General features: G+C 43.2%; 2 protein-coding genes across 2 annotated transcripts; one reads left to right on the forward strand and one right to left on the reverse strand.

Annotated features, from left to right (window-relative positions):
* Positions 1-2,587: 2,587 nt before the first annotated feature.
* Positions 2,588-13,491, forward strand: DCAF10 (DDB1 and CUL4 associated factor 10; the record flags this gene model as incomplete). Its single annotated transcript, XM_010173704.1, has 6 exons — positions 2,588-2,701; positions 7,934-8,131; positions 8,566-8,768; positions 9,561-9,671; positions 10,844-10,989; positions 13,123-13,491. Coding segments are annotated over 6 exons (1,141 nt in total), but the record flags the coding sequence as incomplete, so codon positions are not given.
* A 9,049-nt stretch (positions 13,492-22,540) lies between these two features.
* SLC25A51 (solute carrier family 25 member 51) lies at positions 22,541-23,650 on the reverse strand. The gene has a single exon (XM_010173702.1). It carries the CDS (start codon positions 23,612-23,614, stop codon positions 22,742-22,744), a length of 873 nt encoding a protein of 290 aa, XP_010172004.1. The 5' UTR covers positions 23,615-23,650; the 3' UTR covers positions 22,541-22,741.
* Positions 23,651-24,489: the final 839 nt, after the last annotated feature.

Consider the following 24,489-nt stretch of genomic DNA (forward strand, 5'->3'; position numbering starts at 1 on the left):
TTGTGGGTCCCTCCCAGCTCACAACATTTTACGAATCTATGATTTGTAACTCAAACCTTGCTCTCACTTCTGCATGATTCTCTGCTGGTTCAGCTCAGAGCAGTCACAGACTCGCCCTGTTCCGTGCTGGTGAGACCCGTCCTCTGTAGTGGGGACTTCTGGTCCCTGTAGCTTCTCTCTGGGGAAGCGACTGTGGTCAGGAGTGCTGCATCCCCGTTCCTTGCCCTTGCTGTCAGCTTCTGGCTCCTCAGAGACACGTTGGGGATGTTGCCTGTGGGCTGTGTGTGCTGCCGGTGAGGTCTGGCCGGCCTGTGGGGAACTGCTCCTCAAGGGCTCACCTTGTGGACTGAGGGTCGTTGGAGCATGCTGCCCTCTTGTCATAACACTGCTGTACTGGTCAGAGTTGTCACAGTGCTGAGGAACTTCTGAGCTTTCCTGGAGCTGGCTTCACTAATGAAGCTGGCCAGACTTCCCTGTCCTGTCATTGTCCTTAGTCAGACCTTTTCAGCCCACACCCACCCAGTCAATACTGACAGCCCAGGAGAGGCGGGGGCAGAGCTGGACAGCCTGCCCCAGCTGTGGACAGCTGGTGTTTTCTGTGCCTGGTGGGACCTCTGTGAACCCTCTGCAGAAATCTCTCTGGTCTCATTTACAAATAACACATGTCCTGGACAAAATCTTTGATTATTTTTCTCCAAGAAAAGCTGTATATGGGTACACAGAGGTCTTTGTGTGGGGAAGAAAAGGTGCCTTTTTAAAGGAGGTAGTGTCCTTGAAATTGTAGTTTCTGTTAGTTGTTCTGGTTTTGGCAGGTGAATTAGGTGATAGAGTAAGATACTAAATCTTGCTATAGACTTTTCTGCATCCTTAGAGTAGTAATGGTAGTGTGGTTTAATGTCTGTTGCAAAATTAATCTCAAAAAATGTGGATATCAATTAGCCATGTTCCCAGTGTGAGTCTCTGCTGATGCACGATTTAGACTGGTGCCAGTGCCTCGCTGTTGCTGCCTTGGACCCTCACTTCCATAACAACACTGCTGCATTTAGAACACAACACCTTTTGTCAGAGAACTCTTTCTTTCTCGTTAAAAGCACGTGATGTCTGATAGCGTGTGATGCACTTGACTTCTTGCTATTTTAAAAAGTAAAACTGTTAAATCTAAACTTTAAAATATAAGCTTTTAGTGAAAAAAATGACTCAGTTGCAGAAAGGCTGGAGATTTTAAATAAAGCCTTGAACCTTTCTGCCTTTAGCATTTACTGGCTTCATGCTGTGCTGATGCAGGAAAATGCAGGCAGTCAGCAGAGCTGCTTGAGTAGTCGGGTTATTAGGAAGGGGTGCTCTCTTTGAGAGTTTGGTTTAAACATTCTGCTTCTGAACAGACAGTCTGACTGTCCCTGTCATGCTGCTTCTGAGTGGACGCCCAGCCCAACAGCCGATGCAGTCCGTGTTGTGGGGGGAGAGGAGGAAACTGCGCAGCGCTGGCTGCCTGTTGCACGGTGATGGTGTAGCTGGGGTAGCGTCCGTGCAGTCTGAGGGGTGTATTGCCATAGCTGGTAAGGGCGGGAGGTTAGAGGAGGTTGTAACCACACGTTGTCCCCTTTAATGAGGGTTGATGTGGTGACAGTGTAGGAGGTGGCTCGCGGCTGCCTGGCTGACAAGCGCGCGTGGGCTGCTGGCGCTCGGCGTGTGCTGTGCTTCCTTCCTCAGCACAGCCTTTGTCAGACCCTTGTGTTTCACAGAGCTCTGCACCTGGTTGTCTGACACCCCAAAAAGCGGACTACGGTGTCTCAGCACCCTGTGGAAAGCGGTTGCCCAAGAATGAACCATGTTGCTAGAGGGAGACCGTGACATGGGTACAGTTGTATGGGAAATCTGCAGTAGAATTTCAGAGAAGATGCCTTTCCACTTACTCTTGGGTGATCTTTTTTTATTATTATTTCTTTTTCCTCTTTCCTGCAGCACCGAGCAAATATCCTCACATGGGCAAAGCAGCAGATTTCATGCCACATCTTGAACCTTCTTTTTTCTTAGACAGGAGCCACTGAGTTTGTGCCCTGCACTGCAGTGATGGGACAAATCACCCTCAAGTAACTTCTAAAAAAACCACTGGTGTAAATGCACTTAGCTATGTGATTTAAATAAAGCCATCACTGGATCTGTGAAGTATGCAGCCATTATAAAACCACCGCTTTGCATGTTAAAAAAAAAAAAAAGTGAATTAAAAGAGCATGTGGTCTCTCTAGCGAACGTACGAGCTGCGCGTTAATTACGCCCACAGGCAGGCAGGAGAGTCCTTGTCTCTCAGAAAGAAGCTGGAGAAGTTAACTTCTCCAGAATGAAACAACATGCTATTTTCTTCTGTATTTTTTTGTGTATTAGGTGCTTGAGAATAGGCATCTGCAAGAAGGCAGCAGAAAAATACAGATACTTCTGCAGAGTCAGTGCAGTGTAGACAGAAAGCCAAGCTGAGCAATGGTGAAGCTGTGTTTCTGTGAGGACAGAGGTTGGAGGTTAGCTGGATGCACACAGATATAATTTATTCTACTGAATACAAATGTGTCTGCTTTGCTCTACTCCCCTGCAGGTCAGTGTTGACTGTTGCTTGTGAACAGACTGAAGTACTGCTTTTTGACCCAATATCTTCAAAGCACATCAAAACTCTCTCTGAAGCTCATGAAGACTGTGTAAATAATATCAGGTAGGCCAGAAGGAATAAAAGATCTCGTATTTTGCCTTGCCATAGATGCTTTTCTTACAACAGCATGATAAGTTTGTGTTATGCACTTTCTTGGGGAGAGTGGGTTTTGTGAAGCCATTAGGCTGCGGTTTGCTTTGTGCCATTTTCCTTCTCTTTAGTATTGGAGGTGGGAAGGGGAAGAGGAGGAATCTGGAAGTGGTGGTGGGAGGTGGTTTTGTTGATGGAGGAGCTGCAGTTCATGGGAGCAGAAGAGCGTTAAGGGTTGTCACCTGTTTTAATTGGCCTTTAGGATGCCCCAAATGAATGTGGTAAATCAGAGTGTAAGAAGTAGCATGTGATTTGTGTCTCAAGTGCAAGTCAGAGACAGTAGCAAGATCATATATTTATATGAATATGGCTGGTATTTTGAATCATAAGAGTGTTTGCCATAGTCACATAGAAATTTCCAAACAAAGATTGTCTGCTTTAAATCCAGGTATGATACAGAAGAGCTGGGAAAGTGAAATGGCTCCCACCATTCAACTTAAACTCAGTCTTTGTGGTTTAAATCCTTTGCATGTTTCTCAGGATGAAGTCAGAAACAGCGAGCACAGGAACCTAAATCATCAGTATTTTTGTCGTGCAGTGTTTTTAATTTTAAATCCTACTATTTGTAGCTGTTCTGGATCTGAGGATAGACTTTCACACGTGAGCTTAAGACACTTTTTAACCATATGGACAATATTGTAGCTTCTCTTCACGCAGGTTCTCAAAGCAAAAAAAAACCAACCCAAAAACCAAACCCAAACAACAACAACAAAAAAAAACCCCAAGAAAACTATAGAAGCAATCTGAGCATTGCCCCTCAAAAGAGCTGAAAAAATGTGGGGTGACACTGTCTTTACACGTTCTTCGGATAAATTGATGTTTTTCACAAGCTATTTGTGCTTTTTAGAGGGGACTGTAGTTTTACATCCGTTGGATGTCTTTCAGAATAGCTACAGTAAAAGCTGGCACAACAGAAGAGATGTTGAGAACACGCTTTTCTGCAAGGAAATACAGCTTCTCACGTCTTGCGTGCCAGTGGTTGTAGTTTAAGTGTGCTTAGCTTTTAGATATTGCTAGGTGGGAAATAAAGCCATGTTATCAAGCTACCAGAAGGCACAGGCAAACTGGATTTATTTGTATTTTTATACATCTCTAAATCCTTACATTCAGACTGCTCTTGCTAGGGTTTCAAGTGAGTTAGTCTGGACCGTGTTTTTCGAAGACTGTTCTGTTGCAGGCTGCTTGACTGGTTGGCTGTCTCTGCTTCAGTCAGCTGTGCTGATCTTGAAAATTTATCTCACTCCTTGGTTGAGAACAGCACTGAAACTTCCTGCCACTCTCCTCTCTTACTCAGAGGATCTCCTTTCTTTCCACTTTGGCTGTCTGTGAGTCTTTGTAAGTCTGCTCTTGGTCCTTAAATGTCTTTTCTCTGTGTAGTTTGATTTACATAAAAATAGCAGTACTACCTCCACACCGATAACTCTCAGACTTAGTGTTTATCACCAGAGCAAAGTCCTTCCTAGCAACATGCAGAAAACTTTCCACTCTCCTTTGAAATGCTTCTTAAAGCTTTATTTTCTCTTTGTAGGATAGTGACATCTTTTTCTGTGTTTTCCTCTATGTCCCCATTTGTTGTTATAAACTTAGTTATAAGGAATTTCATTATATTCTGTAACACATGGTTAGTACAGCATTACCAGCTGTATTGTTTCTGCTTGATGAGCAGGACTCCAGGCACTATACTGCTACAGAACTTACTTGTAATAAGCAGAAAAAACTAATACCATCACTGCTGTGCCCTACAGCAGGTGCCTCAGAGGTGTGCATGTGATGGTCCTCTTCCAGTAATCTCCCAGTCACTGGGGATTTGTGGTTTATAATCATCTAAAGCAGACTTTTTTTCTACCTGAATTTGGTCAGGTTTTGAGTTTACTTAAAACTCACCCATGGCAGAGCTCTGTGGCACAGGTGTGTTTCAAGAAGTATTTTGTAGTGTTTCTAAAACTTGTTAGCTTAGTTTGAGGCCCTCTATCTTTTTGTTTTCTTAAGTTGGAAGAGAGGAACAATTAATGTCTCTTTACTTTCTCTATGTCAGTCGCTTTTATATGCCTGAGTCATATGCACATTCAATTAGCCAGTTTTCAAGTGAATCGTAGCCTGCTTGGTCATTCCTGACATGAAAGCTGTTTGATACCATTTGTATCTCCATGTCTCTTTCTTCTGAAAATTGTTTTGTGGTGGGTGAAGCAGAGTTACCTGCAGCATCTAAGATAAAGACAAATGATTAATTTATACAGGCAAGAGGTGTACTCTGTTTTACTTTAACCCTGAAAATCTGAAATGTTGGATTCTTCACATTGTACTTGGTTATTTTTCATTGGAGTTGTTGCTACTTTTGCCTGGTTCTAAGCCTAAAATATAAAATGCTGTTTCTAGGGGTAACTTTCCACATACCTCTGTGTAGATTGTTCTTGCCGTAGTATTTATGTGCAGCTGTTTCTGGTGGGTTTTGGATAGGTTTTGTTTTCGCTTTTATGTCAGGTATGGTTTTTTTTTCCAAACACCTTCATCAGACCATTCTGAAGGTAAGGACATAGATTGCAGTGGGAATGGAGTATGCTAAACTTTGATCTGTGTAATGCCAACTAAATAATTTTATCCATTGATTTTCTTAGTGAACCAAGTAACTCGTCTAAGTACTTGTTCAAAGTCTTATCTTCACTTTGGGTTTTTGAGAAGTCTCACATTTGCTTAAGTAACCTCTAGACTCAATTTACTCAATCTATTACCTAGCTCTGCCTTTTTAGTGCCCATTCCAGCCCTTCTATCCCCTTCTGTCTGATGGAGTGTTTTTACATCAGATATTCTTTCCTTCTCTAATCACTTGAAGGTGGTCGAGCTGCCTCATACTACTTCAGGGAGGAGTGATACACACTGAAGTTTGGCTGAAGACCAGAGATTATCATGATAAGGAATTACCACCTGAACAGGCTAAGTACTTAACCTGATCAGTGTAGTAATCCAACTAGTATGACCCATATTCTTTTCCACTTTATCATCTTCTCCCAGTATGACACTAGTGATGAGCCTGTCATCTGTTAAGAAAGCAGGAACTCAAGATCTGCTAAGTGCAGAATATAAACAGTGCATATGGAGCACTATGCATGTGGTACAGATTCACTGCTGCATACAAGTACGCTGTAGAACTGGAGGTCTGTAAATACCTTGTGAAATACAGAGCAGTAGGCTTGCTCTTCTTGCAGTAGTGAGTTAAACAGAGCTTCATATTATCCTGTGGTGGAAGCTGAAACCACTTACATCCTTACGTGCACATCTGTATTGAAGGAGCCCATAAATTTGAGTAGCCTTTGCCACTTGTGCAGCTGCTACTTCCAAAGATAATCTGAAATGCTCATCCTGAACAGTGCTCTGCATTTGCACTTTGATACCTGTGCTTGTTTTTGTACGTTTGAAAAGCCCAACTTCATGTGCCTGCTTCAAACACACAACTGTACTGTGCAGAAAGGAAAGGCAGAAGGATGCGAGCAAAAGCTCCTTGCTTTTTGATGGAGACTGTAGGGACTGTCCAGGTGGTACAGAACCTTCCTTGATGCAGGAGGTCTGCGTGGCTCCTCCTGGCTTCACAGCTGCAGCTAGCACTGCTCCTGGGACGTTGTGGATCTGGATGGGCTCTGAAGCAAAAATATGGGTGAAGGTGGAATGAAATTAAGGGTCTTGGGATATGTGCAAACAGGGGCAGCGTTCAGATTTAAATCTAGCACACGTTTCCAAGATAGCAGTGCCGTGTGTAATGTAAGATGTGTAGTTAGTAAAGCAAGCCATGCATGAGATAGTTAATCTGCCGGATTAAATCTCTTGAAAAAGCATGGTTGTACGTCCCGTGTGAAACCACAGGGCCAGCTTTTGAGCATGCAGATGCTGTGTGACTCAGGTGTCTATGGAGAGCTGTGGCTACATCACAGAGTGGCAGGAGGTCTGGTTGGAAAGGGGCTATGTAGATCCATCGTCTGTAACAGCCTTCTGGTAAGAGCAGGGCTTCACACTGCCCCAGCAGCACCCCGGTAAGCCTGGCAGTGAGCATTTCTAGCGTGGGTGGTTCCACCGCTGTCCGTGCTGGGCTGGCTAGGCAGGGCATTTCTGAAAGCAGGTCCCCGTCGATCGACTCCTGTCACAGACTTTGCAATGAGTTTCTGTTCAGGACCGACTACGTTGGATGCTGAGCAGCCAGGCGCGGTACAGAGCAGCGTCAGGCCTTGTGGAAGGGGGGGCGCTCAGGCGGTGGCTAAAGGAGGCTTGGACACCACGTCTTTTGGCTAAGCTAGTGGGATGTGTGCCGTACAGAGCAGCAAGGTGTAAAAGCAGTAAGGGGCTCCCAGTAGGGATAACAAAAGGTAATTTTATTTTAAAAACCACCTGTGAGTGCTGGGAGCTTATGTCTGCAGTGGGGAAGAGAGGACGATTTACAGAATAGCAGGAGGAGAACGATGGTGGATATGTGGGTAGAAATGAAGAGAGTAAAGAAGAGCATGGGTTTAATTACAAGCTGATAGAATCTTGTACACTCTGAAATGAAGGTGGGATTGCTGTGTCTTCTGGTGCTGCTTGTCCGTAGTAGCGAAAGGACCTGGCAGAAGTGGGGAAGGTGAAAGGCGTAAGTTACAAACGATCTAGGCTGGCAGACCTCTGTTGCAGCGTCTGCCAAACTACTCAGCAGGTCTGTCTGTGGACAGACCCAGTGGTCTGAAAGCTGACCAGTCCTGGCACGTTTGTGTCTTATAAAGACTTTGTAAGTTTAGAGCTGAGTGTTGTCCGGATGGGTAACTGATTTAGTTACCACTGGGAGTCTTTGTGAGCATGTGTTCCACTGGTGGCTTGGTGGTTATGTGATCTTCAGGGGATTCCTTAAAAAAACAAATAAACAAAAACCCAAAACAAAACAAACAAATCAAACCACCAAACCAGAAACAAAACTTCTGCTATGCTCTTGTGGGTTTACTGGTTTGCTACTGCAGATGCACTGCTGGTTCCATTTTTTAATGGAACTGTTTTATTGACAAATATTCTGTTGTATGTTAATTTTTTTTGTGTGGCCACTCTATTTCTGTGCTAGCTTTAATTCCTGCTTAAGAATATTTAAGTTAGAAAAGGTACTAAGCAGCCACAGTATTTCTCTCCCATTTTCAGGTTTCTAGATAATCGACTGTTTGCCACTTGTTCTGATGACACTACAATAGCACTTTGGGATTTGAGAAAGCTGAACACAAAAGTGTGCACTTTACATGGTCATACCAGCTGGGTGAAGAACATTGAGTATGATACCAACACAAGATTACTAGTAACGTCAGGGTTTGATGGAAACGTGATCATCTGGGACACAAACAGGTATGTGGCTCTCTTTGTGCTGTTGCATTTCTAAAGCACACAAGGATAGGGTTCTTCTGTACAAGAATGAAAATCTGCTTCCTTGAGTGGTGCTCTAATGCGCTCTTAAATACTGTGATCAGTTTATAGTCCTTGCCAAGAACTTGCATCACCTTTATATGGTAATAGGGCAGCAGCTAAAAACAAAGCTTTTCTTGCTGACGTGCCAAAACGTAGTTCTTCCTTTTTGAAAAAGTTCTGTCTTCATTGTGGTACTATGCAAATGTGACTTCTGACACTTCATTAAAATCTGATTTAAGTAGGATAAAAACGGTACTCAAAAAAAGTTTTTGGATTTACAGGGGTGCTTAGCACATCTTGAGCTCTTCTGGACGTTATTAGGGACTTGAGTCGAAGCTCACTGCAGCCATTCCTTGTGCTTTTCCTCTTTCCAGGTGCACAGAGGATGGATGTCCCCACAAGAAGTTTTTTCACACCCGTTTTCTCATGCGAATGAGGCTGACGCCAGACTGTTCCAAAATGTTGATTTCAACCTCCTCTGGATATCTTCTGATTTTGCATGACCTTGACCTAAACAAATCTTTAGAGGTTGGCAGCTACCCAATTTTAAGAGCTAGGAGGACTACATCAAGTTCAGGTGAATGCTTGTGGAAAGGTCTGTGGCAGCTTCTGTTAGAGGTGTTTTATGGGATACTCTTAGCTGGCAAGAGAAGGCAGAGGTGGAGTCAAAAGGATTCTGCTGAGGAACTAACTCTTCGGCATGGTAGCTGCTCTGTTGCACAGGGCTCACACACATCTGTACTGTTGAGTGGTATGTTCTGACTTGGGGAGCCTGTTTAGGGTGATTTTTGATATCAGGACTTCAGCACTACAGGATATAGCACCTGTGGAATTTTGTCGTCTCGAGCTGGCAGTCTCCAGCTTTATTTATCAAGGATTTATCTGTCCTTGATCCTGTAATAAAAGAAACTCAACTTGTGTTGAGTGGGCTGACTGTGTGTGAGCTCCAGCAACTGCTAATGACTGTTGTCTAGTGGTGTGGGTGCTCTTGACAGCAGACCTGGAAGAATCACGTGCTCTGAAATGTCACTGTTTGCTTCCTGCTGCTCTGTGGCAGTAACAGAGTAAAGTACTGACAGGAGCTCTGCTGTCTGGGTGTCGCAGCAGGAGGGTGATAGTGCACAAGAAGGAAGGAATGCAGCTCACGTCTTGTTTCCAGTAGAGTTTATTGTGCTGGCAGCTTATCTGTATGAGGCACAAACAGAATAGTTCTTTTAGACTATAAACTAAACTTTGAAAAGTATTTTCTTAGCAAGATGTCTTACCCTTTCCCTTTACTTAACATTTCTAAGGAAGGGTAAGCGAGGGACATGCCTAGTGAGTGGGCTGTGCTTAGCTGTTATGTTCACACGGCTGATGCTGTTTGCAGACATAACGTCATCAGGTTCGTCTGGTCCTCGAGCTGTTGGTTCACCATGTCACCAGAATGATTTGGGTCCGCTGTCTGAGAAACACATGTCACGATCCTCCCAGCGAGAAGGTAGGAAAAGATTTTAAAAAATATAAATAAACTGTGGACTTTGACTCATTGTATCCAGAAGAGGCCAGAGTATAATAATGAAACAATGCATTTTTGTCTCTGTGACTTTTAAAAGAATAATGGCACTATGACTGATATTAAACCAATAAAATATAATTGTACACCAAAGTCTGGGGATCTAATAATTTTTTTTCCAAGAAATCTGATAACAGCAACAAGATCTTTATTTTATATCAGTACATTATTGTTGCTATGTAGAGGTGCTCCCTCCTCCTTGTATTTTTTCTTGAAAGCAGTTTGTGTGAGTGACCTTTAGGGGAAAAAAACCAAACAGCAGAGCAGAACATAACTATGTTTTGCTTTTTGTTTTCCTTAATGGTGGGAACAGGTATCGGCAGTTTCTTCCTGAGGAGTCAGTAGCATGGAAAAAGAGTATGCAAACAGGTCCTAAGTGTGAACAGAGTGTTTTGTGAAGTTCTGATTACAAACCAAGCCCTAGCTAATTACAGAGCTATGAAAACTGATGGTGCTGTTAGCAGGCCTCCTCTGAATCAAGGATACACTTCCAGAGAGTCAGCATGAACTTGGCAAATGGGTATAAACTTTGTGAATCACGTGCAATTAAATAAGTATAATGTCAGGTTTTAACTACTCGTGGTTGTGAGATCCTCAAACATATTTATGAAAGGAGGAAGCTTATCTGGATGCCAGGGCATGATTTACCTGTGAAAAGCTTTCCAGGGGTAAGTAGGAGAAGGGAGGCAAACTGCACACAGCTCAGCAGACTTGGGAAGGAATTTGGGAAGAACATTGTACAAGTTTGAGAACCAGTAGTTCTTAAAAACCCCCACTCTTTAGACTTTGTTTTAATGATAATGCAGAGCTTATGGATAGAAAGTTAACTCTTAGTTCATAATATGAGGTGATTTAATGCAGGTCTTGGAAGGAAAATTTCCAAGAAGGAGCTATTTGAAATCAGGACTGAGCCCATTGGTATTAGTTTCAGTTGTTAGTATAACCTCTCTTTGCTTTACTTCCATAAAGGCGCGGTCTTTTCTAGCAGTCAAATGCAAGTGTCACCTGTTTGACCTGGGGTCAGCAGGAGACTGATGAGAGAGGTGCAGATCAGCATATAGACTTCATTGAGACTTACAGTTGACTTCCCCTTCTAGGTGGATCACCTAGAAATAGTTTGGAGGTCTTAACACCAGAAGTTCCTGGAGAAAGAGATCGGGGCAATTGCATTACATCGTTGCAGCTACATCCAAAAGGGTGGGCTACGCTTCTTCGGTGCTCAAGTAATACAGATGACCAGGAGGTAAAACTAATATTTTTTAAAAAAATACACTGAGTAAGATAATATCAGTCATATCTTGTTTTGGGGTAAATTTACATTTGAATAAATCAGTTACTTACAAATGAATTAATTTTACACCAAGATTATGAACTTTTTTTTTTTAAATTAACTCATATAACTTTGTATCCTGCATTCAGAACTCCTGTTGCCTTGCTCTTTCACATAATACATTGTACAGTTCACAGCTCTGTTAAAACCTTTCAGACAGTAGTTGTGCTGCCAAATACATGACTGAAAAATAGGTACCTGCCAAAATATAGGAGGCTTGAACTTGGAAAATACAGGTGATGAGAGAGAGCATTGTGTACTGATGAACATAGTTTAAGTTGAGCAGAGAAGCTCCTCTGAATTCCTCAAGTGCCTTTGGTGTGTTTTCAACCTCCATTGGTGCTTCAGGGATGAAGTGCTTCTGCTGTGCTGATGAATGGTTTCCAGAGGATGCTCCTGCCCTTCTGTGAAAAACCCTTACGGCATAATTCTGCATCTCCTGGGGAATACCACACTGTGGGTCTGAGCATGATGCTTGTGAATGTGGAAGTGCCTTGGTCTCAACCCTCACTCTAAAACACTGCAGCTTAAATGTAAAGGGCGTATCAGTGACCTTCCTGGCAGGATCTGTTCCGGGCCTTTGCTTGAAGTAATAAGAGTCATAAGAGCAGTTACAACTCATCTTCAGCTTGCAGATTTCGCTCCCTTGAATACTGCTTTAAAGAAGTAATGGCAAACTTCAAGGCCAGTGTTGGATTATGTTTCCCCAGGTGCTTTTTGTGAAGTGTTGTATAATAGCTGCTATATGGCACTGGGACCCCGTTTTAAGACAAACAAGCAGTCTGTGATGCACTCAGAAATAATGAAAATACTTCTCCATGGACTGTATACAAAGAGCAAAAGCCTGCAGGTTGTGTTTGGGAGCACCTGCTTTTGAAGAAGTGACTTCCAGGTTAACTCGAGTTCACTTAAAGCCCAGCCGGAGCCTTCAGAGCACCTGGATTCCAACAGATGGTCCTCTAGCAAACAGCTTTTTTTTTTTTTCCTAGGGTTATTTCAAATTATTGCTGTGACAGTTGTGCAGACCACTCTGTTTTCAAGACACAGAGGTTTTATATTTATTTGCCAAAACCACAAAGAATTGTTTGAATACTTGACCAATAATAAACAGTTTAGTTAATTTGGTAGCTGATGTAAATTGGGGTGGGTTTGTTTTTTGTTTGTTTGTGGGTTTTTTTGAAGAAAGCCACTCTTTGTAGTGGTAACCTTTTACAGATATGTAGAGGACTGATTGGAAGCTTAGCAGATTTGTTACAAATTTTGAAGCTGATTCTGTAAACTTATAATCAAACTGCTGTACAACATAGAATTTTTTTGATCATGCAAATACTCTGTTGGGTTGGTTGATAGTGACGATTGACCTAGTTATAACTTCCCATAGTCCTAGTACCTGCCCTAGTCCCTTCTATTAATGTTGATAAGTATTGTTCCCTTTGTGTTTATTTCAGTAGAATATACGGAACACAACTTCTAACGCTTCTTTTGTCTTGTGGCTGAAATGGAATATTTCAACATGACAAACTTTTTAATAGAGCTGGTTTTGCATTTGGTTTGAGGGTAGATAATTAGATTGCACATTAAAATCCCTGGCTGTCTCACAAGTAACAAGCTGGCTATAGAGCTGTTCATAACATTCCTTCAATAATCTATTTCCCACTTGTTTCAAGATTCCTTTCCTTTTGAAGTTAAGGGAACAAAATGCCAGTGGTCAGTCATAAATTACAGATTTACTAGATTAGAGCAGATGCCTGGATAAAGGATTAGGTTTTACTCTTTCCAGATAAAAACTAGATTTAGAAGATTATATCTAGCATCACATTTAATTTAAAAAGTAGCTTTGATACTAGGCAGCTGTTTTGTTTAGACAGTTGAAAGCGGAGGAGATGCCAAGGAACTGGCCTTGGCCACTGGAGATGCTTATTGAAGAGTAGATAGGCAACAGCATGGTCATGCCTGTGTTACTGACTTGACATGCAGTGGGAGGGAATGGATACCTGCAGTGCTTTACTTTTCTTTCAATGTTGCTTTCTCTGCCTCTCTCTTTAGTGGACTTGTGTCTATGAGTTCCAGGAAGGAGCCCCCGTACGCCCCGTCTCGCCTCGCTGTTCCCTGCGGTTGACTCATTGCATTGAAGAAGCCAACGTGGGCCGGGGTTACATCAAAGAACTCTGCTTCAGTCCCGATGGCCGGATGATTTCATCCCCGCATGGCTTTGGGATCCGCTTGTTGGGGTTTGATGCACACTGCAGTGAACTCGTTGACTGTTTGCCCAAAGAAGCCAGTCCCTTGAAAGAAATACGTTCCCTCTACTCTCACAATGACGTGGTACTGACAACCAAGTTTTCTCCAACCCACTGTCAGATCGCCTCGGGGTGCCTTAGTGGACGTGTTTCTCTGTATCAGCCAAAGTTCTAGGCACATCTTGCATCAACAGGACCTTCAGATGTTTGTGTTTTTTACTTCAGTTTAGTTGAAGTGTGTTCTTTCTGAAATCTCTAAATCCAGAGAAGGTCATAGTTACTATGATCTCTGAAGACAACAGTGGAACAAGTTTCTAGCCCAGCACTGTACGCATTCTCGTACTGCATCCACAAGTCTGCTTCCGTGCGCTGTGTTTTCAGCCTTCCAAGCAGACCTCTGCTCCTGCTGATCCTGTGCCATTGAGTCATTTTTCTGGTTTGTTTGCACCATGATACTTGTTGATAATTTCCTTCAGTGGAACTTGGAGTGGGCTATTCAAAACAAATGCAGAGGGGGCAGGGGTCGCAGTTCAGACCAAACTCGCCCAGGGTCCCCGGGTACGACGCCTCCTTGTTCCAAAAGAGCTGGACTTCCACATGTACACTTTCTCGTCCTTTTCTGTTGCTGAAGCTACTATACAGTGATGATTAGGTAATGAGCTGCTTTTCTATGTAACTAACACAATTAGTTACCGTCACAGAAAATTTTGTTTTCATTTCTATATTAATTTGGTTGGTTGTGATTGGCTAGAAAAATGAGTCACGTTTCTGTAATGTTTTGCTGTACTTAAAACATTTGGTTTTCTGTAATTGTATATATTATGTTTATTGCCAGAAGGAATAGGTCCTGGATGGAGATGTAGCTGTATTTTTATCACAGAGAATTTAGTAGGAAAAGACTGGGGCAGGGAAGCAGGAGTTGAATGGGTGAACACCCTGCCCTGCAACCACTGCAGACGAACTGTTTGGATGTTTTATACCATGGGGATGTCCTTGGTCGGCCTCTCTTGGGCAACTTTGACTCCTTGGCCACCAGGGTTTCTTTTGTAGGGCGCTTTCCACATCAGTGACATGAACCTTCATCCCATGTTTGAAAACTAACACTGCAGAATTTTCTGCTGGTGTTAAAACTACGCCCCACCTGAATGTTCATCCACACCTCACCTGCACCATTGCTGTGAGAGGAATTCCTCTAGGACGTGTCCGTAGTATCACCAGATAAGCCTTTCTTCAGATGTACTGTCATTTTGGGAACAGATTAAAAGCATGCCTGTCTACAGTAAGATCTATTTGGATTTAACCCTGCTTATCTTAAGATGTGAAAAACATTAATGTTCACCATTAAATCACATATTAAGTACAAACGCCATGTTTTAGCCCTCAAGTTGATGTAGCTGATCTTGTAAATGCACAGTTACTTCAGTCTCCTATGTCCGTATCAGTTTGTAATATTCTCATCACTTCACATGTTACAAGATCTTTTTTTTATTATTATTTCACTAAAGTTTTGCTGACCATTCAGACACTCAGTTCAGCAGCAAACTTTACCTAAAAGGGACTGACAGCATTTTGGTGTTCAGATTCACTGTCTGTGGCTCAACAGACCATGCTTTTTAAAAGTTAGTATGTGTTTGGGGAAAAAGAAGACATCTCTGAAGATGAGACAGCTGGAAAGACATAGGCCTAATGATTCTGTTGTAGTTCTGAACTGGTGTAGGTAGCATATGAGTGTTGGTGGAGAAGTCATTGAGACTTAGAAAGACTCCTCTGCATTATGAGAAAAAAACCTTAAATATTTTCTTTGGGACAATTTCTTTAGTAATACAAGGCCTTCAGTATTGAGTATTTGGTCATCTGAGGACTAGTTAATTACTCCTGCACTAGGTTTTTATCATCTCTAGCAACTGACTGCCGAAGGACTACATTCAAATAGTCCAGTACGTGCAGCTGACGCAGTTCCTGCTGTTCGATGGAAGCCCTAAACTTTCTATTCTCATGGGTTTTTAACAGAATTATTTGGTGATGGTGTCTCAGGAGATTATCATCCCAGCTGGAGGAGAAAGGATCATTTTTTAAGTAAATACTCTCAGTTAACTTAAAATGCAAATAAATGCCCATAGTCTTCTCAGATAGCAGCTCACAGGTGGATAAGTGCCGTAGTGTATCATCTGAGCAGTTCTGTTGTTGCTGAAACTCTCATCTTGAACTCAAAAGCAGACTGATGAAATCGTAGATGAAGAGAGGTGCCCTGTTTTCTAAAATACTGACTCTTAAATTCAAACACCTGTACCTTTTGGGTGCTTTTGGAACTGTGTACAAGGAACACAATTAATAATTTATTATTTTTTTTTCACGTTAAGTTAATTGGCTGAGCCGTGCAAAATGGAGCCTAGTGACTGAACAAATAAAATATGCACGTGTGTCTAAATTAGTTAGAAATACATCACTTCCAGTGTGTACCCAGCTCCTTTTGTACGTGTATGACAGCCTGTGAACCTGAACCTACATCTGGGGCTGCTGGAAGTTGCTGGATTGTCAGAAACAGTTCCCTTGTCTGTGACTTAAAGCAGTGGAAGTGAAGTATGCAGAAAACTCGAGGACAGTTTGGAATACAAGATTTTTATTGAAAGGAGGAGCTAAGCTACAAGGAATCTTTAGTTGGCCGAGCTGTTTGGAGGGGGGAAAAAAAAAAACAACAAAAACCAACCCAAACCCACATGTGGCAGAACTTCTGGGTACTGTGTTCTTCACATTAGTTCAGTGGAAGTACTACGTCCCCTCTTCCTGAAGTGTTTTGAAATGGAATGCAGTGTGGCTGTATGAACACTTGCATTGCTCTGCACTCAAGTTGTGGCCTGTTAGTAATAAACAGGTTCTCCCCGTGTCCTTGCATGGGACCATTATGGCTTTTCCCCTAAGCACTCGCTCTCCCTGCTTCTAGGCTGCTGTTTTCTCATTTAATGTTTTACTAAACATCATTAAAAGGACTACAGGTAACATTTTTGAAGAAATCTTAAATACTGTTCTCAGAGGATTGAACTGTGTTCATTTTGGAGGCAAAGAAGCACCCGTGAAATCGAAGCAGTTCTGGGGTCTGTTTGTTTTCCTAGCTGGTTTTGGTTTTTCCCGTCAGAAATTCCTTGAACTGGTAGATTGCTTGTGACTTGAATTCTATGCCTGTTAATATGCACTGAGTGTTACTTTTTAAATTCTACCTCACGATATGCTGTTTGTTACAAGAGTATTATGCTGAAAGAGTGGACGCTAACTTTTCTGTGTGAAGAATTGTTGCTCCAAAGTGACACGTCATCACATCTGGATATGACCTGCAGCACACAGCACCAAGAGCAGAGGATTGAGCAGCCCTGCCCGGCTCTGGGAACTGAGCAGCAGTGCAGGACTGACGCTAAAAGCTGATGTGGTTGAGGGGTTTGAGGACACGTTGACGCTGTTGTAGCGTGTCCAGCAGATGTGCATTAAGATGGATTCTGTCCGTGTATGCTGTAGAAATGTTACCTAGTTCTTCTGATTACATTTGTAGTAAGTTTGAATAAGTAGGTAATCTTAGATTTTGATAATGTGATTACTCCTTTTCAACAATACGTGGAAGTTTTCAGAGTTAATCTGTTTTACCCATGAAGTTCACGTAACGCTCGTTGAAACACTGTTCAAGAGTTTATAACTGATACGCCTTGCAGTTGCATCTTGCTAGAAGGAGTGATTTTCAGTTGTCTTTCTGAATAATATTACCTTGCCTTATTGAATTAATGAAGTCATTTGTTGGTGAGCTTTGGATTATTTCTAGATAGTCAAAGAAAAAGATTACCTTGCTGTTCATGTTTCGAAAGATGAATTAACCTTCCAGAACTATATAAAACTGCCTGAAACAAAATAGAAGAAAATGTTTCAAACGGTAGGTGAGAGTCTGCAGTAACAGCAAAGGATGGTCACGGCTTATACCAGAGGCTTCTTTAAACTGGTTTACTTGTGACCACTCAAGTGTTACATCGCCTGATAAATTTTACAGTGTTTCTGCTGAAGACAGAGCGCGGTTGGAGTGTAAAGCATGCAGTGTGCTTTATAAACGCATGGTTCGTATTCACAACTTCCCTGGTGAAAGAATTCCTCCCTCCATTCGCAGCATGGCTGATCAGCAGAAGGAGATGAACTGCATAATTAAGATCGCTGTACAAATGTCAACGTATAGCAGCATCTACAGGAACCAAACTAGTGTCTGAAGCTGGTAATCCTTTTGTAATAGTCCAGTGACTGTTTGTTGTGGGAGTAAATGCATTTTCCGAGTATTCTGTTAGATGTCAGGCTTTAAATCACTGCAGCACTGTTGGACATTGGTGGGGAGGGGGAGAGAAACCCCTAATGGGACTGTACAGTGACATTCATGTATATGTGCTTCCTCTGTATGAGGCGTGTGTGTTTATTTCAGTACATACACAGCCACGGGGCGTCAGTCCACTGGTCAAACATGGGTAGTTCAGGGAAAACTGTAACCTCCAAACAGAACTATTGGGGATAGGAAGAAAAGCACAGTGATCTAGACAGACACACACAGGCATTTGTTTGCACTCTTGGAGTCTTGGTAAGGACAATTTCATTGCCTACTACCAGAATTAGAATGTAAACATCAGGTTTTCTGGGGGCTTTTGCGGGGGGGGGGGGGGGAAAGTGGGTGAGTGTGGTTGATTTTGGTGGGTTTTTTCTGTTTGTTTGTTGGTGGTGTTTTGTTTTGTTTTGTTTTAAATTTGGGTGACACTGATATGGAAAAAGTCCTGATACCATAAAACATGGGTCTGCTGCTCTATGAAATGTGAACTTTTAGAAAAAAGAAATATACTTGCCAAATGAAAGATTTAAAAAAAAAAAAAATCTGGTTTACAAGATTGTCAAAAGTTGGAGTAAAAGGAAGAAGTCAGCAGCCCATAATATTTTTGTCTTGCAGGAAAAAGAAACTTCACATTTCCTGATCTTAGTCAATGGTGCATTTTCTTAAGCACGAAGTATCTTCAGTTAAGTATAAGGTTTTTAATACAAGAACAAATTGTGCATGTAGACTATTTTGAAATACCTGAGATTTCATAGTAAAAAATGTAGCCTTTTAATACAGTATAGAAAGTATCAGAACTGCTCTGAAAATATTGTACTTACAGCCGTACAGTAACTTACTATTTGTGGACAGTTTCTCTTGCTTGCATAATAAATTAAACATTTAATAATTCAATTAATTAAAATCTATTTTAATGTATTTATCTTACACTGAGCTTATTCTGTAATGCTCACTGTTTCTTGGCTACTCTGCAACCAAGAGGAAAAAAAAAACAGTGCTTAAGAGCAAAACGAGCTCTGTGTACCCAGCTCTTTAAAAAAAAGTGAGAAGGAACAGCTCACTCATGAAGCCCGGAGAGCAGGACGTGTTTGGGCTAGTATGATAATTACAAACTAAGTGTAATTAACCATTCCATTGCCTGAGACAGTACCTGTGGGGCAGAGAGCTCCTTTTGTTCACATGGCAAATCCTTGAAGGCAGCATTGCTGTTCTTGTGAAATGCTGCTGGAGGAGCCTTGCAGTGGTGAACAGGCAGCTGTGCCCACAGGGAAACACGGGATCACCGTGTCAGAGGCAGAGGGTCGGGGGTCGCACGTGCCAGGGGTGATGCTCTGCCCCGGTGCACTTCCACTTGCAAAGGTTTGGGCTCCAGTGAGGCCACTGTGTGAGCAGCACCTGCAGAAAACCAGAATCTTCCTCAGCATCAGCTGAGGAGCAGGTGAATGTCACAGTGTCACGCCGGACTGATGGGGCGTGTGGGGCTCAGCACGCTCAGGACACGCTGTGCACGTCGCTTGGTTCTCTGCTGCTGTGTTTCCTGTAAATGAGGCCTCAACACACAGACGAGCAACATGGCATCTGGGTTTAAATCAGAAGGTGCCTTTGAGTTGGGGCAAAGGAATACAAGCGAAGCAGATGAGGAAATCCACACACGTTGTTGCCCTGGCTTTGCTGGTCATACTAAGCTACTGCAGATCTCAAGCTTGTGTGTCCCAGACCCAGCAGCACTGCTTTTCCATCAAGCTTTCCTGAAAATGAGGCAGTAAGAGTCAAAATTTGACTCTGAACCTCTTCTCCCTGAAGCAGGCCTGTTTGATGCAGAGCAGGCAGCCACAAACAGTCTGTACCTGCCTAAAATAATATGCAATATCCAGGTCACCTCCTCTGATGCTGCAAAAAATGCTCTTTGGGCTTGTCAGCACATGGCTTTCTCCTGCCCCCTCGTTATATGTTGCAATAACAAATGAGAGAAAGCCATGTCTCTGGTTGTTGGAGATGTGATGGCATTAGTTTCTATGAGAAAAAAAATCTAACTGGACTGTCACAGCCCGACCAGTGCCTGATGTTTATTTCTCACAGCTGTTACTGGAGCCTCTGGCCTTTTCCAGCCAGAACTGCTGGGAGCTGCTGCCTGCAGCGTTTACTTCTCCATGCGAAAGCCTGTGTTCTTCCCACCCCCATCCTCCACTCCAGCCCACTCCCCTGGCAAACAGCTAAGAACTGTCCAAATTTGATTACCCAATTAGCACAAAGTAGGTATACAAGGTCTTTGGAACAGAAATATGCTTCAAAAGAGAGAGAGCACTAGTTTGCAATATTGCCCTCCTTTGCCCAAAGTAGCTATTGTCCCAAGTCTAGCTGTATTATTCTCTTGGCAGTGTTCCCGTTATCATTGTCGGTGGAGTTCCCCTTCCCCTCTTCAGATGGAAATGACTGTTGCAGTCCACCAAGAGAATCAACTGAGGCAGCAGCAATCATTTTTAAAATTCTGCTTTAGAAGCTCATCAAACCTCGCTGAGTCCCAGCTGCATGTTTTTAGAGAAGACAGAACCAGGCCTGGCCTCGCCAGCTGTTCAGGCAACGTCCTGCTTCAGTTCCCTTTGCATCTGTACCAACACCATGATGAGACAAGGCAAGAGGAGACCGAGGATCCCACCCCTGAGGCGTCCCACGAAAAGGCTGCTAACCCCCTAGGGAAGATAACTTGGCCAAAGCCACTTCAATACCCTTTCTCCTCCAGACTACTGGCAGTAACGCTGCCCTGCACACGCGGCAACACTGCCAGCCAGGCTACTCTTTCCTGATTCTTGCCAAGGATCACCCCTATTCTTAACCTGCAACTGCATTAAGTAAGTTGAGTTGAGGCAGCCTGGTTGTGATCCGTTTGTTAAGACTGGAAACAACCTCTGAACTTGCCTGAACAGAGCTGGTTTTGTGTTAGTAGAAGCATCTCAACTCCTTCTGCGCTCTCCTCCCAGACTGGCAACACATCCCGTTCAGTGAACTACATATCCCACTTCACAGTAACTTCTGTGCCAAAGCTCTTCCCTGATTACAAGTTCCTGTCCTGTAACACATAAAACATCTGTAATTTGATTGTGTCGTTAAGCTGCCAGTGGTTATAAAGCACAGATCATTCTTGAGCACAGTTCTGCCACGGGCGCCTGGCAGCGCGCTGCATCGAACCCGCCCCACGCGCAGAGACGGCGACAGGCCCAGGCCGCGCTTTCCTCTTTGCCACAGAGATGCCAATCACCAGTTAGCGTCAGGCAGGCGGACGCTAAAACTCTCACCCTCACTCCTTCAGTTTCCCAGCGTTACAGAAGCATATAGCATCTTCCATGGAGAAACAGGATGAAAATTTTTTTATTCCATCAAGGAGTGATTACAAAAAACCAGTACACTGGTAAAAATCAGATTGTGCCAGTAACAAACATTCAGTGAACATTTTATTTAAATGCAGATAATCACAACATCCGGGTACAAGATTGCTCACTCGTGCCTGGCCATTTTTGGCTGTGAAGCTAGGGACTATATTATGATCATAACACACTGATTAGAATCAATATTTTAGGGCAGTTTAGCAAATGGAAAGCTTGAAAAAAATTAATAACCACTCCAAAACTTACGAAAAGACCCATTCCGACCAGTTTCTGAAAGCTTTCCTGCCTCCCATCATCCAAAATATTTTCTTTTATATACACAGCTTCATAAGATAAAGTCCCTCATGAGAATTAAATGCTTTTTATTAAGACCCTCACGTAGATTATGGTCGTGCTTGCTCTTCTGTCCCTTTCTCTAAGGCCTGAAGTCTCACCAGCGCCCAAGCCTGTAAGACACAACACTGCCTGTTTCTGTAAGTCTCCAACAGTCACCTACAGAAACCCTTAAACGTTCTCCACACGCTGAATCTTTCCCACCTGTCTGCTTTTGAGGTCGCCTTTGGCTGCACTCTCTGCTACACGTACAGACCTCCACTGAAGTGGGGAACACCCAGAAACCCCATCCTGTCAGTGCTGCTGCACACTGCTGTGTTGCAGAACTGTTAAGAGTACTCATCAAGCAGGAAGAACTCCAAGTTTCAGGTGAAAATATCTTCTTGTGATCCCTCATTTCACAGCCCAAAGGGAACAGAAGTATTTTGCAGAAGACAAGATATCTCAGTACAGAACAGGGTGTTTGTGAAGCACTGTGACAAGGGCAGGAAGCAGAACTCCTGAATGAGGATTACAGAAAGGCCCGCAGCTGTAAGCAACAGAAAAAGCAGCAATGCAAAAAAAGCAGAACAAACTCCACGTTTACACGTAGAAGGTTTTTTTTTAACAAGGAAGGACACTTTAAAGCTTTAGTAAATTTGCTGTTTCATTCCTTCCACTTTTCCCTTTTTCACATGAAGGCACACATGTACATATACACACACATGTACACACACACACAGAGATCCCCCTCTGAGCTGGAGCCAGCTCACTCCGAGGTTAAACATTCAGTGACCACTTACGCTGCTGAATGAAACGTTCATCTTAAAGCCAAGCTCCAAAGCGTCTGGAAGAAGTCTGTGCAGGATTACTTTAAGCTTGAAGTTCTAAACTTCAGTCATCCCCATGTGTATCTGTCCTTTTAGCTTTAAACAATAAGGAGTACTTAGGACCCTAAAGCATTTGAAAATGCAGTTCTTAAACTGAGATTTTTTGAAGTTTATCAGGCAAGGGAACCAATTTTCATCAGCCCCTCCTTGATTTTCACGTTCTACAACATGGACAGTGGAGCATATTCCATCATGGAGCGTTAAAAAATTTTGGGAGTGATACAGAATAGACAGCTGGACTAATACAAGTCTTTTTGTTTTAAACCTTGTATTTGTCTAGTAGCTCCATTATGGGTAAACTCACCTGCCAGTAAATAAATACTTTAAGAAGTTCATTTTAATTGCACCAAGGTTTAGATGCATCACCATTCACTCCATAAATATTGAAGGCCAAGACTAATTACCTTCGCACTACGCAGGCACTGTTCCCTGGGATTAAGTGACATCATATGTGCCGACGCCTAAATGAGGAGAAGAGCCGGAGGAAGACAGTGGTTTTCACAACAACTCCAGCAGGAACTCGTAGGTTGCATTGATTATGCCCCAGGACAGGACAGAACGATGGTAATTCAGATGGGCTCCCCTGAAAAGGTGGATCAGTTTTCTGTCACGTTCCAGCCAGATCTTCACGAAGACTTTTGAGAAGGACTGAAATTCACCCCCAATTTGAGCTTGCATGCGAGTTTTTACAACATTCACTGGGAAAAACAAGAATCCCAGCATGGCACCCAACAGCCCTCCACAGATAAAGTCATTGACCAAATGAGTGCTGTAAGAAGTTGCTTCAGGCAGACACTGTTTGATAGGTCCCCGCAGGCCAAAGAAGAGGGCGTTACTGGGTCCGTTTCGGAGCAGAATAGGCACCAATCCCCGGTAATATTCTCTCATCCCATAGGCTTTCAGTACCTTGAAAGCCTGGTAAGTGTTTGTAAATTTATCGTGGTGTTTGTAGTCCTGAAGCAAAGTCTGAACTCGCTCAAAAGGTGTAAGAACAGCTTCTGTGGTCCCTGCAAGCACTGCTGCCATGCTGCGAGTGAGGAGTTCAGGAGCACTCGTGTGGCTATGGAGCAGGGAGGAGAAGTCTTCGTACAGGCCGAACATCAGAGCCAGCGTCGTCGTTTTCTGCATCAGCGGAGGCAGGATGCCACGATAGAGATTTCTGATTCCATCCTTCTGCAGCTGATGCACTGCATCCTTGGTTTTCAAACCATACAACTGCTGTCGAAAGAGGACCTTCTGGATAGGAAAAGTAACTGCTATGTTTGTGAAGGCTGCACAGTAGCCACAAAGATAATGTTTGCCGGAGGCAGCCGTTGCGTCACCGCTTCGATGCTCCTCTGAGTCCGCGGGGGCAGAACCGTCTGAACCCATCGTACTGGTTTTGTTTCTGTTCTCAGTTCTCCTTCCCTACATCAAAAATAAAAGAATTAACATGAGCAGAGCTGCAGGCGACCCATTCACACAGCACCTGGTACCTGACACCCGAGGAAAGCCCAGGACACATGGAGGAGGGAAGCACTAAACGCCACGTCTGACAGATGTTGGGCTGTTTGAAAAAGCGTCAGTGTTTCCTTTCTGTGCACTCTCCAATTAAACTAGAAATAAACTGGGACGGACACTGGGATATTAACTCCTCAAGTGCTGTATCACAGCTGACAAGAGGAAGCTTACACGTCAGATCTCCCTCTTCACTGTGCCAAGGAATTCAAACTGCGGAAGTTCTGCTCTCACACTAATAAAACACCCATCACGGGGAGGGCGGTGCTGGAGACAGAGGAGAGTCTGGGAGTAAATAAATGAAGCGTAATGCAGCAGCAGCGTTACAGCTTCTGATCACTCCACTCTAACCTTCCCTGTGGCAAAAAACAACAGACAATTTAATTAACAACTGTGGTTTAACCAAGCCAGCAACTGAGGACCAGGCAGCCACTCACTCACTCCCTCTGCCCCTCACCCTGGTGGGATGGCCGGGAGAATCAGAAAGGTAAAAGTGAGAAAGAAACTTGTTGGCTGAGACAACAACAGCTCAACAACTAAAAAAAATGTTAAAAAATATTTTGTAAGGGAAAAAAAAAAAAACAAAACACAAAGAGAGAGAGGAAAATAAAACCCAAGTACAGGCAGTGATGCAAAATAAAACACTTGGGTAGATGCCCAGCCAGTCCCTGAGCAGTGGTGTGTGTGTCCCCCGCCAACCTCCCCCCCGCAGTTTCCTTGCTGGGCACATCACAGGGTCTGGAACATCC

The sequence above is a fragment of the Antrostomus carolinensis genome, unplaced genomic scaffold (assembly GCF_000700745.2).
Source record: "Antrostomus carolinensis isolate BGI_N321 unplaced genomic scaffold, ASM70074v2 scaffold35698, whole genome shotgun sequence".
NCBI lineage: Eukaryota > Metazoa > Chordata > Aves > Caprimulgiformes > Caprimulgidae > Antrostomus > Antrostomus carolinensis.